The sequence below is a fragment of the Hypoxylon trugodes genome (assembly GCF_022578975.1).
Source record: "Hypoxylon trugodes strain CBS 135444 unplaced genomic scaffold F4822scaffold_4, whole genome shotgun sequence".
Lineage (NCBI taxonomy): Eukaryota > Fungi > Ascomycota > Sordariomycetes > Xylariales > Hypoxylaceae > Hypoxylon > Hypoxylon trugodes.
The window spans coordinates 209,931-222,165 of NW_026250019.1; the positions used below are offsets into that span (position 1 = coordinate 209,931).

General features: G+C 48.0%; 5 protein-coding genes across 5 annotated transcripts; 2 read left to right on the forward strand and 3 right to left on the reverse strand.

Moving 5' to 3' along the window:
• Nucleotides 1-1,849: 1,849 nt before the first annotated feature.
• On the reverse strand, nucleotides 1,850-3,106 carry F4822DRAFT_196662 (uncharacterized protein). The gene has a single exon (XM_051453652.1). It carries the CDS (start codon nucleotides 2,743-2,745, stop codon nucleotides 2,002-2,004), a length of 744 nt encoding a protein of 247 aa, XP_051315087.1. The 5' UTR covers nucleotides 2,746-3,106; the 3' UTR covers nucleotides 1,850-2,001.
• A 503-nt stretch (nucleotides 3,107-3,609) lies between these two features.
• Nucleotides 3,610-4,170, forward strand: F4822DRAFT_427666 (uncharacterized protein; the record flags this gene model as incomplete). Its single annotated transcript, XM_051460782.1, has 1 exon — nucleotides 3,610-4,170. One exon carries the CDS (start codon nucleotides 3,610-3,612, stop codon nucleotides 4,168-4,170), a length of 561 nt encoding a protein of 186 aa, XP_051315088.1.
• A 749-nt stretch (nucleotides 4,171-4,919) lies between these two features.
• On the forward strand, nucleotides 4,920-7,067 carry F4822DRAFT_196715 (CoA-transferase family III). Its single transcript, XM_051453654.1, has 2 exons — nucleotides 4,920-6,685; nucleotides 6,743-7,067. The coding sequence occupies exons 1-2, from the start codon at nucleotides 5,222-5,224 to the stop codon at nucleotides 6,941-6,943; spliced, it is 1,665 nt and encodes a 554-aa protein (XP_051315089.1). The 5' UTR covers nucleotides 4,920-5,221; the 3' UTR covers nucleotides 6,944-7,067.
• F4822DRAFT_196666 (uncharacterized protein) lies at nucleotides 6,967-8,354 on the reverse strand. Its single transcript, XM_051453653.1, has 2 exons — nucleotides 8,160-8,354; nucleotides 6,967-8,099 (listed from the first exon to the last, which is right to left on the reverse strand). Exons 1-2 carry the CDS (start codon nucleotides 8,263-8,265, stop codon nucleotides 7,192-7,194), a joined length of 1,014 nt encoding a protein of 337 aa, XP_051315090.1. The 5' UTR covers nucleotides 8,266-8,354; the 3' UTR covers nucleotides 6,967-7,191.
• A 246-nt stretch (nucleotides 8,355-8,600) lies between these two features.
• On the reverse strand, nucleotides 8,601-10,216 carry F4822DRAFT_196736 (putative NADPH-dependent methylglyoxal reductase GRE2). Its single transcript, XM_051453655.1, has one exon. It carries the CDS (start codon nucleotides 10,100-10,102, stop codon nucleotides 9,029-9,031), a length of 1,074 nt encoding a protein of 357 aa, XP_051315091.1. The 5' UTR covers nucleotides 10,103-10,216; the 3' UTR covers nucleotides 8,601-9,028.
• Nucleotides 10,217-12,235: the final 2,019 nt, after the last annotated feature.

Consider the following 12,235-nt stretch of genomic DNA (forward strand, 5'->3'; position numbering starts at 1 on the left):
AGCGCCGAATTGCCCTAGATAGGGCGGTGCCATCAAACCCGAAATCATCAGGCTCGTCAGAGCCTTCTATATCCCCCGACCCACGGGTTAGAAATGGAAAGGCCCTCCGCGTTGGCAATTCGCGAGACTGTGATCGAGTATAACTTAGATATGGAGGCTGTCTATCGAATCTCGCACTTGCTTCGTTATTTATGTTAACACTTGATGCATCGTGGGACGAAGACGTCGAGGAACGAACTACCGCAGATGTGCGATAGAGATGGTAACCAAATACATCTGAACGGCGGTATCGAATTTTGCGACGTGCCGAGCTTGGCCTGGATTCCTCGGTATCGATGTGGTGACTCGGTTCAGCTTGTTCATCGTTGCTAAATCCATCATTTCCACCCTCGACCGTCCGGGCAAAATTGCTTGAGATTTTTCTCCAGAATTCTATACTTCGTTGCCTAAATGGACGCCAATTAGTTCCTGTCTTTATCATTCCAGCATCGTTTTCCTTCTGCTTGATAGAAATGTTTGATTTAGCACCACGCAGCTTTGCTCGACAAGAAGGCGTCGGGCTAATAGTAGGAGACTCGTATTTCAGACGTTCGAATTGTTGGATTCGATCTTTAACTGGAGATTCTTGCTTTACTGTTGTGATCTCATCTTCCTCTGGGAGGAAAAGTGACTTTGGTTTTTTGGGATCCACGTCATCAAATGTTTCGGTGAAGTCACAGCAAAAGTCGTTGGTTGAGATCTCCGTAGTCAGCTCGGGAACCGATATCTTCTTTAACGGACTAAGATGGGTAGATAATGCCGTCAGAGACGCTGCACCATCCAATTCTAGGTTAGGAACTATTTCGCTCTCGACTACCGGCTTACTGCGGTATCGGTTTTGCCAAAAGGATTTAAACGAGCCTTGAGGAGAAGCTCGAGTTGATCGCTCAAACATCTTTCGGAGGTCCGAAACTTTCCCCGCGCACCTCGTTAAAGACTCCGACCGCCTTGGAGACCCACTGATATCTTTCCGCGTCCTCGCCTTGTTAATCGTAGGTCGTTGGCCTGTAGGCGCATCTCTAGGACTAGGAGCTAAGCTGATTTTTGGGCTTGCGGGTAAGAAATGGTGAAAAAGATTTGCATGCGAAGACCTCTTTCTACCTCGAGCCGTTGGAGTGCGAGGGCTGCTCGCCATGTCAGCTTTATCCAGATTCCTTAATACATAGCCAGTGCCGTCATACGTGGGCGACACGGCTCCATCGAGATTGCGGGAATCCCGCTGACGAGTTTGACTACTCTTTGCCGCGGGACCATGGCTCGTGGTATTTGTAACGTTTCGCGTGGGCAAAGATCGTTCTGATGCTTTACTCCTCAATTCAATGTGGCTCTTCTTTCCTGCGACGCCTGGTGGGGTTTGAAAAGCCGTGTCGCCTTTTTGTGTCCGTGCCTTCGTTCCAAGCGAAGGGCTACTCTCTCGATGCAAAAAGCCAGACGAATGTGATATCTCTTTCCTGTCCCGGGCAATGCGATTGGGAACTGCCTCTGCAGATAGCTTAGGTTTTCCGAATGGCTGAGACGATGGCTGTAGGGCCTGTTCAAACGATAAACGAAGGTCCGCAACGCTTGAATGCTGCTTCCTTGTAAGGCTCATAGGGATGGTTGTGGTTTCATCTTTCTTGGCTTGCGGGTGCTTAACTTCTTTGCGACTTTGCTCATCATCGTCGGTATCCTTTTTTTGTGAAGCTTTGAGGGAGCTGGTTGACGGGGCGTTTGATAGCTTTGGCTTAGTTGGGGACCTCTGTCGGAAAGAGTTAGATTTTGGAAGATGCTGCTGTGACGACCCCATCAAACTCGGTGCTGATTTCTGAGTATCTGATCGCTCCAAGATGGGGTTTGTCGGCTCGATGGAAAAAGAATATGCTACGAAATTAGCCCTCCGCTATATGTTACGACGATGCCATTGACGAACTTACTACTCTTATGCTCGAACACCCTTCTGCGGTCTGCAATCAACCTTGGATCCTATCCGGGATGTTTGCCTTTTTGAGAAGGGATACTGCGAGATGAAATGTGATCGATGCCATCATCCTTCGTATTTCTGAGGGGCAGTGTTTGATTTTGTGATACTTGCCCTTGAGTGGGTAAGGTCCTTTCCACTCCCTTGGAAGCATGAGTATCAATCTCCTCATCTCCTCTGGCCTTAATTTTAGATACCGTGTCAACTGGGACTTTCGATCTGGCATCAAGAGGAGGCGGTGATGCAACCTGCCTAGGCGAAAGGTCTTCTGGATTCCTAGTAGCATCGCCCCTGTCCATGGGAGTGACTTGTTCGGGGCATTCGACTTGACTGTCTTGACGCGTAGATTTCCTCTGAACTCGGGGAATTGTACTCGGCTTGGCTTCGGATGATGGGCCGGCCTCGGTGTTTCTTACTGCGTCTAGGTTCTCAAACTTAGACACGAGTGATCCTAGCTTTGGGGCTGGAGGACGACGTTGCGATAAATCTCTGGCGATAACTGATTGATGTGGAAGGCTGGGACTACCTCGACGAACTGTACAGGCAGAAGTGGAGCTATCATTCTCAGTTGTAGATGTGGTTTCCTGGTCCTGATCCTGGTCTACCGAGCCAGCGCCGTCGAATGTTGTGGGGATATTACGTCGAGGAAGACGTAGTGGTGCGGGTTGAAGATCAAGTGTTAATTCGTCAGGTTCTTCGAAGGGAGTGGGAGATGAGTTCGATGGCGAACTCGAAATGAAAGACGCCATTGATAGGTCTTATGATACAGAATACAATAAGTTCCCAAGAATTCCAAGGTCTCGAGCCCCGAAAACATATAGTATCCAGTGGAGTAGAGCTATGGAGCTCGTGGGGTAAGTTGGCATACCTGGGGATTTGATATCTCACGAAATTTGGCCAGATAGATATTGCGAAAGAGTTGAAGAGGTGAGGATCTACTGGGGATGTTTGGGGGTTGGAAAGAGGATATGTATGGTCTAATCATATTGTACTTACTCTAAATACCTTGATAGAAGGTGCCTAGTAAAAGAGAAGGCAGCTGCAGTTCTCCGAAACACTTTAAACTCCATACATGTATCAACAGCATGTCCGAAGTTTATGATATATAGCAAGTCTATTGAACTTAACTATGTGCCCATACATCTAGGTAGGTACGAGTATGAGTTAAGCCATTTCCTTAAAGGGGTAAACTAACGACTAACAGTACGAAACTCTAGCCTAATGATGATGAGGAAATTAATATTGAAATATGCTCAAATATTGCTTAAACTTCTCACTCACTTAGGAGACACTTTCCACGAGTTAAGAAAAGAGATCACGATGCGTCAAATGTGTCAAATACAAGGTAGGTGCACCTGGGCGACCGACCTCTATTTAAGAGTGCACTCTTCAATCGATTTTCACCTCTTCACCTTTCCTAACAAAATCATCGATCGTTCTAATTTTCTGTTTCACATACGGCGACGGTGATGAAATGGTTTACGCCTAAGTACAACATAGTATTCTCCATACAGCGAGCACATCCATGGCACAAGAGACTTCTAGAGTAGCCAAAGACCAAAGCTAGAGTTCTGCGTGACAAAGGCAAAGTCATATACCGTCTCGACCTCGCGATGGCTTCGTCTCGCACCCCACTCACTCCCGTTTCGGGTAACGTCCTCCACGTTGCACCGAAGAGAAAATACGACGACTTAACATCCGATGAGAATAGAGTCCCCACTTCGGCCCAAAGGCCACGAGCGGCTAGCTCATCTTCGCTGTCCCCGTCGCCTTCCCCTCCACCGCCTGCGCCCGTTGACGTCGCTGTCTCAATGCTTTCGCAGGCATTTAATACCTGGTTGGACGATTTACCACCAACTATGATAGGTGGCTCGGGTTCCGAGCTCAAGATGCCTCTCGAGGAGGCAGATGGGAGGAAGCTTACCCGGCAAAAGCTCGTAGCGGAGGCGAGCTGCGCCGTCAGAAGACTTAAGAGAGCACTACTCTCCTTCCAATACAACTTTCCCCAAATCCAGCTACTTCTACCCGGAAGGTTACCACCTACAAGTAGACATAAGCGATTTAGCTTGCCGGTAAATCACGGAGGTCTGCACTTCCCGGACCATTCACGACTGCTCGTTCGTCACCGGCGGCGATACCGACACGGCGGGTTACCCCGTCAAGAAGATATCTAGTAGAGGCAACGCAAATGAGTGGCCGCTACACCGAATAATGTACTTCCTCGCTTCGCCTGCAGACCTCGTCTTTTCGACTTCCCGGCAACACCAGGTTGCCCACAGGTGCGGCCGCGGCCGTTACAATTTCGAAAAGGGGATAACTACCTCTTGTATAAACACTCATCATCTTTGTCGTACCTGTCAGTAGTCTAGCTGTACGAAACGATACACCATGAGAGGTATTAGGAGACCTGTTTATTACATGTAGCTTGGGCCTCAGATATGGGGGTATGAGAGTCACTGGGATAAAGAGGTCAATTGTGTATGCATATGAGAATTCTTGTAGCAATTATTTGCGTTCTCCTTGCGCAATAACAGAGTTATTACACCTTCGTGATGGGCTTGTGATGTCAGCTATTAAGATAGAGGCTATTGTGAGATATCAAAGACTCAATGATGATTAAAAACGACTTAGCAATTCATACCTTAAGCGCCAACCCCAATTTGTTTTGGCATTTTAGTTCCAATCCCGAAAAGTAGTGGTAAATGCAGGTAGGTAGAATATAGATGCTAACTAGAAACACCGCAGAATCAATTGAGCAGCATTCTCACACCAACATACACCACCTAGACAATGGGATAAGAAAAAAAGGCACTCACCCCTAGTACACACAATTTCCTCACCATAGATCTACCGACATCAACTAGTCCACACATGAACCACAGCCGCGGATAAAATGCTACCCGGCGACATCTTCCCCGCAGGGTCTTGGAGGCGGGAGTCTTGGCCCCGGCCTGGTCTCATGCGGGTTGGATACCTAGGCGATAATACCTATTGGGTAAGTTACAAACCCTCAAGACGTATAATATCCAGGTAATCTAGTTCTAGGTGCACGTGTTATGTATGTGTCTGTGTCTGTTTGGGGTTTGTGGCTTGTAGGACTGCGCGCGTACGGTAGGAAGCAGATTAATAGTCACTTGGTCAATCCCAACGTGTGGTTACTCAAAGTACTCGTAAGAACGAGCCATAGATAAGCCATAAACAGACAGGAGGTAGACGAAAAGGACAATGGTGTCACCCACCTACACAATCCAACAAGAAGCATCGCGCATCTTACACGATGTTCTTCTCGCAGACCCGCGTCTCCAAATTCCTCCTTCCGTAAAAGCGGCTGTATCGCGCACCTCTTTCTCCACCGATTCGGTTGAGAAACCTTTCCTACCCGCACCCATCAAGTGCACTGAGTCGAGTGCAGCACTATGGGCGCTCCTAGCCACTTTCGGAAACGCCATCGCCGGCGAGCGCTACGGTTCTACAGTTGCCGACCAACGCGCTATTATTAGTAGCGATGCGGCTTCACTATTCCTTTTTTCATTCTGGTTTATGCGAGTTGGGGGCAAGCCCGTGTCCGATCCGGATGTCGCACGGCGTATCTCCGTTTATGACATTACGCGCCAATTCACGCTCTGGCGTAGGCTCGTCACAAACGTATATCCCACGCGTGACGGACGTTGGTTTCACTTACACGGCGGTCTGAACTCGGATAGGAGTTTGCGGATGCTAGGGCTACCGACACAGAAGGACATCGCTGGTGAGATGGAAGCCATCGAAGGTCTTTCCGAAGGCGTGAAACAGTTCGACGCGGAATGGCTGGACATCGAGGCTAACGAGTACTGGAGACAAGCGGGTGGGATCTGCTTAACGCCAGAAGAGTACCGCACAAGCGAGCAAGGCAAAGCGGTAGCTAATGACGGGCTTTACTTGCTTGAAGAATTCCCAGACGAGAGACTGCCTCCGGTGCCGTGGCCCAAGGTTGAGACTATGACGTACAGGCCTCTCGAGGGTATTAAAATTGTCGATCTCACGCGTGCTATCGCTGGCCCAACGATTGCCAAGCTTGCGGCGCTATTTGGCGCCACCGTAGTCAGAGTATCAAATACGAAGTTACCAGATCTAGGCATCGTATTGTTCGAAAGTAATCTCGGGAAGCGGGATGCGCATCTGGACTTGAAAACGGAAGAAGGACGTAAGGCGTTGTTAGATCTAATCCAGGGTGCGGATGTTGTACTCGACGGCTATCGTCCAAACGCCCTAGAAAAACTTGGATTTGGCCCCACGTATATACACGAAATCGCTAAAAGACGAGGCAAGGGTATAGTGTATGCGCGCGAAAACTGCTACGGCTGGAAAGGACCGTTGAAGCACCGCAGCGGCTGGCAGCAGATTAGTGACGCTGTGACGGGGATCGCCTGGCTCTTCGCCAGAATGTGGGGTGTGGATGAGCCCATGATGCCATTTCTGCCCAATTCCGACTTCCAAACCGGAATCGTGGGTTGCATCGCTGTTATGAATGCGCTGGACAAGCGGGCGAAGAAAGGGGGCAATTATCTCGTGTCCATGTCGTTAAATCAGTTGAATAGCTTCTTGATATCTCTTGGGACGCAGAGTCCGGAAGTGCAAAGGTTATTGCGTGAGATGTGGCCAGAGATGAAATTCCGACATTACGACGACCTACATCGACAAATGCGAGTGGTAAGTGCGCAAACCCCCAGAACCTTCTGTATTGATGTACTGAAATACAATCGTTAGTTCTCTAGTAATCTGTACAACAAAGTACCGCAGTTGCTAGATCCGAAGTATTTCAAGACCATCAAGGCCGATCTTGGCGTTCCTAATGAGGAAATGATATTTGTTGGACCCGCGGCTACATACGATACGACAAAGCTAGGATATGATGTTGGTAGTTGTTTGCGAGGAACGCATGAGGCAAAATGGCCAAGCGAAGAATAGGTCATTTGTATCAAGTGCTATTCAAATCATCAGCATTGTATATAGCCAAAGCAAATATAACCACTAATCCGCCTCTAGGACGATAGCGTAAATTAAGGTATATATCACGCAGAGCTTAGAGTGGAGGTTTCAGTCTTGGTCCCATATCATTGAAACCGACCCATGTTGTGCCCTCATAATCACTCTGTTCGGCGTTCTCATCGTCATCTATCCGCTGTCGACTATATTCGTCGTCATACCCATCTCCTTCAATCAAGGACCTGCCTGCTGAGGGGAGAGCAGCAAACATCGTAGATGCCGATGGAGGATGCGTGGGAGTCTGCGGGGGGCGGCGGGCCAGAAAGCATACCGGTGGATTCAGTTGCCTCTTGCCCTTCAAATGACTCGTCCCTGGATGAGCCTCGAGTGTTTTCCGCCTCAACCGTCATAACAGCCGCTTGCCATTGCATCACTTCAGCTTTAATTCGCCGTCGGGAACGAGGAGACCACGAACGGACTAGGCGTATCTTGTCGGCGAATGCCTCTGCCGAGATACTCTGAGCGGTAGGCTTACGAATCATGTGTCCATGGTCTAGCTTATGCTTTGTCATAGTATTGACGTCGCTATTGACGACGGGGTTAGGCCTCCGCCCAGGTGGTTTCATTGGCGTAGAACTTTTCAATTTCAAAGATGACCTAGCCATCCGACTTCTTGTCACCAATTCCTCACCATCAATCGGTAGATTCGTACATTTTCTATGCTGGTTCTGATACGTGCAGTTGGCGCAAGCATGCTTGAGGCTACTCAAGGCGAGTACTGATGGAGGAGCCACAATACAGCGTGCGTAGGGGCCATTCTTTAACCGACAATTGCGACACGGATTCGGATTGACTTGGCCGGACACGTAGATCATAAAAGAGCTATAATCGATAGCTGTTCTGGGTTTGAATCCACCTTGTTGACGATATGAATTCCACTCGACCGAGCGCAGAACCGGTTGTTCTACTAATGCTTGGGCGAGCGGATGAACGGGGAAAGGAGTACCCCGAGACTCCTCTGGCAGGGCTTGCAGTGTACTTTGCCACGCGGTTAGACCGTCATGATTAACTGAACTAAATGTTGCCAACTCCCCATTTTTGGCGGTTTGATAGCGTTCAGGATCCTCAGGATATTCCCCTATGGATTGTGAGCCGTTTCATCTATAAGAATCCGAATAGGCTGATAGAGGAAGCTCACGGTTAGATTGCGGGTGGTCGGGCGAAAGGCTGAGCTGAGAATACCATTTTTCCGCCGCCGCATTTACGATAGAACGGAAATCGGGATCGTTGTGGTTATGTGTCATTGTGAGAAAAAATTGGACGACATTGAAGACAACATTTAATTGATTGGTGTGATGAATTTAGGGAGCGTGATTAGAATGCAAACGGAGCTCACGATATACATATAACTACCGGATCGTTTGACTGAAAGAGTGAAAAGGTAAAATAACAGAAACAAATATAGTAGAGTGTCTCATAGCTCCTATAATCTAGAACTTAGAGTTATTTTCCAGTCATGAGTTCGACGAACGTAGGATACGATGAGATTAAGAATGAGGATGTAGAGTTGTGAGTTTGAGTTGACAATAGAAGACAGCGAAAAGTTACAAAGCGATTGATAAATCTCTTAGACCCACTTAATATTTGGGGAATTCTGCAACGACAGGGATTCTAGTCTGTATTGAGGGGTAGCTTCTTAGCTGGGTGGGTCTACTTTTAGGTTTTCAAACAGCTAAGATGAGAGAATCGAAGCAATCACGGCTATTCATACGTGTATAATACAGAAGCTTGTATGGTGGTTATCAAGAGACACAAGAAGGAACGAAGGCCAGTACGCATTCAAATCTAACGAAATAAACTTCAATGCTGCTTAAGAGATATGAATGGTAACACAAATAAGTGGATCGATCTTATCGATAACACAGCAATACATCTCTAGTTCGCTGCTGACATTTAAAACGTGCTTCATTTCAAAACCAACAAACTACATCATATGTACTACCTATGGTTATGTACGTCTGCATCTAAACATTGACAAGAATCGACACGTAGTCATGAATGGACTGCTTATAATGATGCGGCCTCCCTCTCCGCAATTCCAACCAGCTGCGGTGCTAAGTCTTTGATAGCCTCTTCCTTTGATCTGTACGTCAAACCAAGCACCGATTGGACAGTTGGATCCTCCGTGCCGTACCACCCTTCTGGCTTATCCGTCTTCTCGGGTTCTCCGATAGGTATCACATCCCGCTTCTCCGGTAGAGCCTCTCGGAGGTAGTTGGCCATTTCCTGCATGCTCAAATCGCCCGCGCTTGTTAGGAATCGCTTGCCCGCCGCCTCTGGAACTGTCATGGCGAGGAGATGGGCACGTGCAATGTCACGAACATCAACCCAAACGTACAAGAACGTGGGAGGGACGGGATCGGTGGACTTCACACCCGGCCGTAGGAACATATGGTAAATGATCCAGGTGCTCTGGTTCAGTTCCTTTCCTTTGGAGAATTGTGACGGGTCGTAGATTGGACCATAGACTCCTGGCGGGCAAAGAGCTACAAGCTCGAAGTTACCCTTGCCCTCTTTCACGAAGTCCCATGCTGCCTTCTCAGCGAATTTCTTACTAGCCGAGTACGTCACATTTGGATCTTCCGAGGCTTGTGCCTCTTCGAGGGTCACCTTATTCCAATCCTCGTTCGTGTAAATCTTGGGAGGGTTCCTTATTGGCTCAGAAGTCATAGTTCTGACGGCAGCGAAGGATGACGTCAAGACTACACGCTTCACGCTCGGCGCCACACGAACTATGCCTTCTAGGATCTCGGTTGTACCTTTGATGGCCGGCTCTAGGAAGACGGAGCTATCGGCAGGACGGATGAAGAACGGTGAAGCCGTGTGTAAAACTCGGTCAAACGGTGGGTCGGATGCCAGTGCAGCGTCGAAGGCCTTAGGGGCGGTGATATCCGGTACGACGGCAAAGTCCAACTGTGGTGTGTCCACATATTTAGCAAAAGTCTTCTTGAGGGCGTCGATCTTGGACTGTGAGCGAGCAGTGGCTCGTACTGAATGTCCCGCCTCGAGAAGCTGTGCTAGGATGTGCTGCGCAATGTAGCCGTTCGCTCCCGTGAGGAGAACCCGATGTGACGTCGCCATGATGAGAGATTGTGACTTGGAGAGATGGATAGTACCTAGGTACCGCAACGACTTCTTGCGGCTCCGAGGAATTATATCTTCAACAAACGCTGCAGATTTCTAAGCGAGTAGATTTCTAAACGAGTAGATTGATAAGCGAGTAGATTGATTACGCCTAGGTATTCGTGTGACCTGTTGTTGGTTCTAATTGTCGTACGGCAACCAACACTCATATATATATGCGCGTTGGATGACCCCTGCTACCATCATTTTTCTATTCGACCGCCTGATCTACTGGACAATTTACGCTATTAATTCGCCCTTACCTTCGAATCGGCTGTGGCCTCGTATCCGCTCCTCCGCATACAGCCAATTCTCGAATCACTTGCAAGGTTACTTTGACAAAGACACCTCGGTAGGATTGTCCAGGACCCATTGTCTCCAGAACCCTGTTGCGACTTTTGGAGTTATGGATGTCCCGCATCTACCGGAAAACTAGAACAGAACTTTTGATCGAGCCGCCCACGCCATGCAGTCCATTCGGAGTGGATAACTCACTAGAGCCACCATCTATATAATTCGAGACTAGCCGGGTAGGATCGCTTAGCTAATGGTTCGACCGTATAGTTGGTTCTTGTTGCGTTGAACCCCAAAAGCTGACCAGCTAATTTTTTTCGGCTTTTATGTTCGCGATTTCGTACCTAAATTTTCCCATTGTCTAAACAGTCGTGTGCAGTACTTGCATCTTGCGGTCTGTAATACCTGACACCATTGCCGCCGTCCGAACTTCCCGAACTATTGCCCATTATGTCAAGTTTTGGGACAGTACCTAGGTAAGATCCAGGTAGGTGTATTCTAGGGTTACATTCAGTTTCTTCATCTCTAAATATCGAATAGAAGACGCTCATCAATACGCCACCACATCCATCCAGCCTACCGACAGTACGTCATCACTTCTGTATCTGTCCATATACAGTGGTTTGTGCATGTGCTGTGAAACAAGAAAATGAGATCGTCCGGAGTATCTCTATATGGTAGGGCGCTCTCTCTTATGCCAACTATATGGATCTATAGGTCACCTATGCCCATCCCCTCATTATCCAGGTAGCCATCGAGCCTTTTTTCGCAGAATACCTACCCATCTAGGCTTACATAAAGTCGCTCTATTCGGCGCGCGTCAAAAACCATGCCCATTCTGAAACATACATCAGCTTCGTTACCCTAGCCAATGATCTTAAACATATTTTCATCTTGCTTACTGTTACAACACGCCAAGAGTCCGTTTTAGGTATAACTTGCGAAATCATACACAGCCCTTGTTGTGTATAATCAAGATCAACTCTGGGGTGCGGAGATAACGTAAGTAGATACCATAACTAACCCCAGGTACGCAAAGGGCCACTACACTACTATAATTAAAATCACGCTAAAGACTCCATATGCCATACAGACAAAGGCTACTCGTATCACTCAATGGAATTGATATTTAGGACAATTGCGGGTGTCCCACAGAAACTCCGGTCGCTGAAGCTACATGCGAGTTCTCCGAAGTTAGCCGCTATTACCGACTTGCTAACTCCGGCGTGACCCCGGATTGCCTGGTCTCCGAGACTTAAGACGCGGATGACGGCCAGTCGATTGATTGCGGGGGAGTTTCCGTTGCCGATGTAAGGGTATCATTAAACTACCGGCTCGTCTGTGGAGAAGATCTCGAAGGATGACTCTTTATACGTGGCCATAGGAGCCTCTCCTGCATATCCCCTGCATATTTCTACATCTCTTGAGCTTCGTCACATTTCGTTACTGTAAGTTAAAATATCAATCACATTCCTCCCTGTGAAGGTATTAGTAATTTACGACAAAACTTATGGATCGTAGATCTTTAGATCCTATACTTATGGTTAATGTAAGTGACCTTGCATACCTAAGTAAGCACTGTGTCGAGTCGCGAAACCAGCCAGAAAGGGGAGGTAACAACAACGTTACTGCGTGAGAGACCCACAACCAACTGCTGTAGAGTAGACGCTTTAGTATGCATATACTTGGTAGTATTTTGCTCATCTTGCTTCAGGTTGAACTCCTTTCTGACAGCCTAGACGTCGGAAACCCTTAGTCAGGTAACCTCCTCGCACTATAACACCACACAAATCTCCT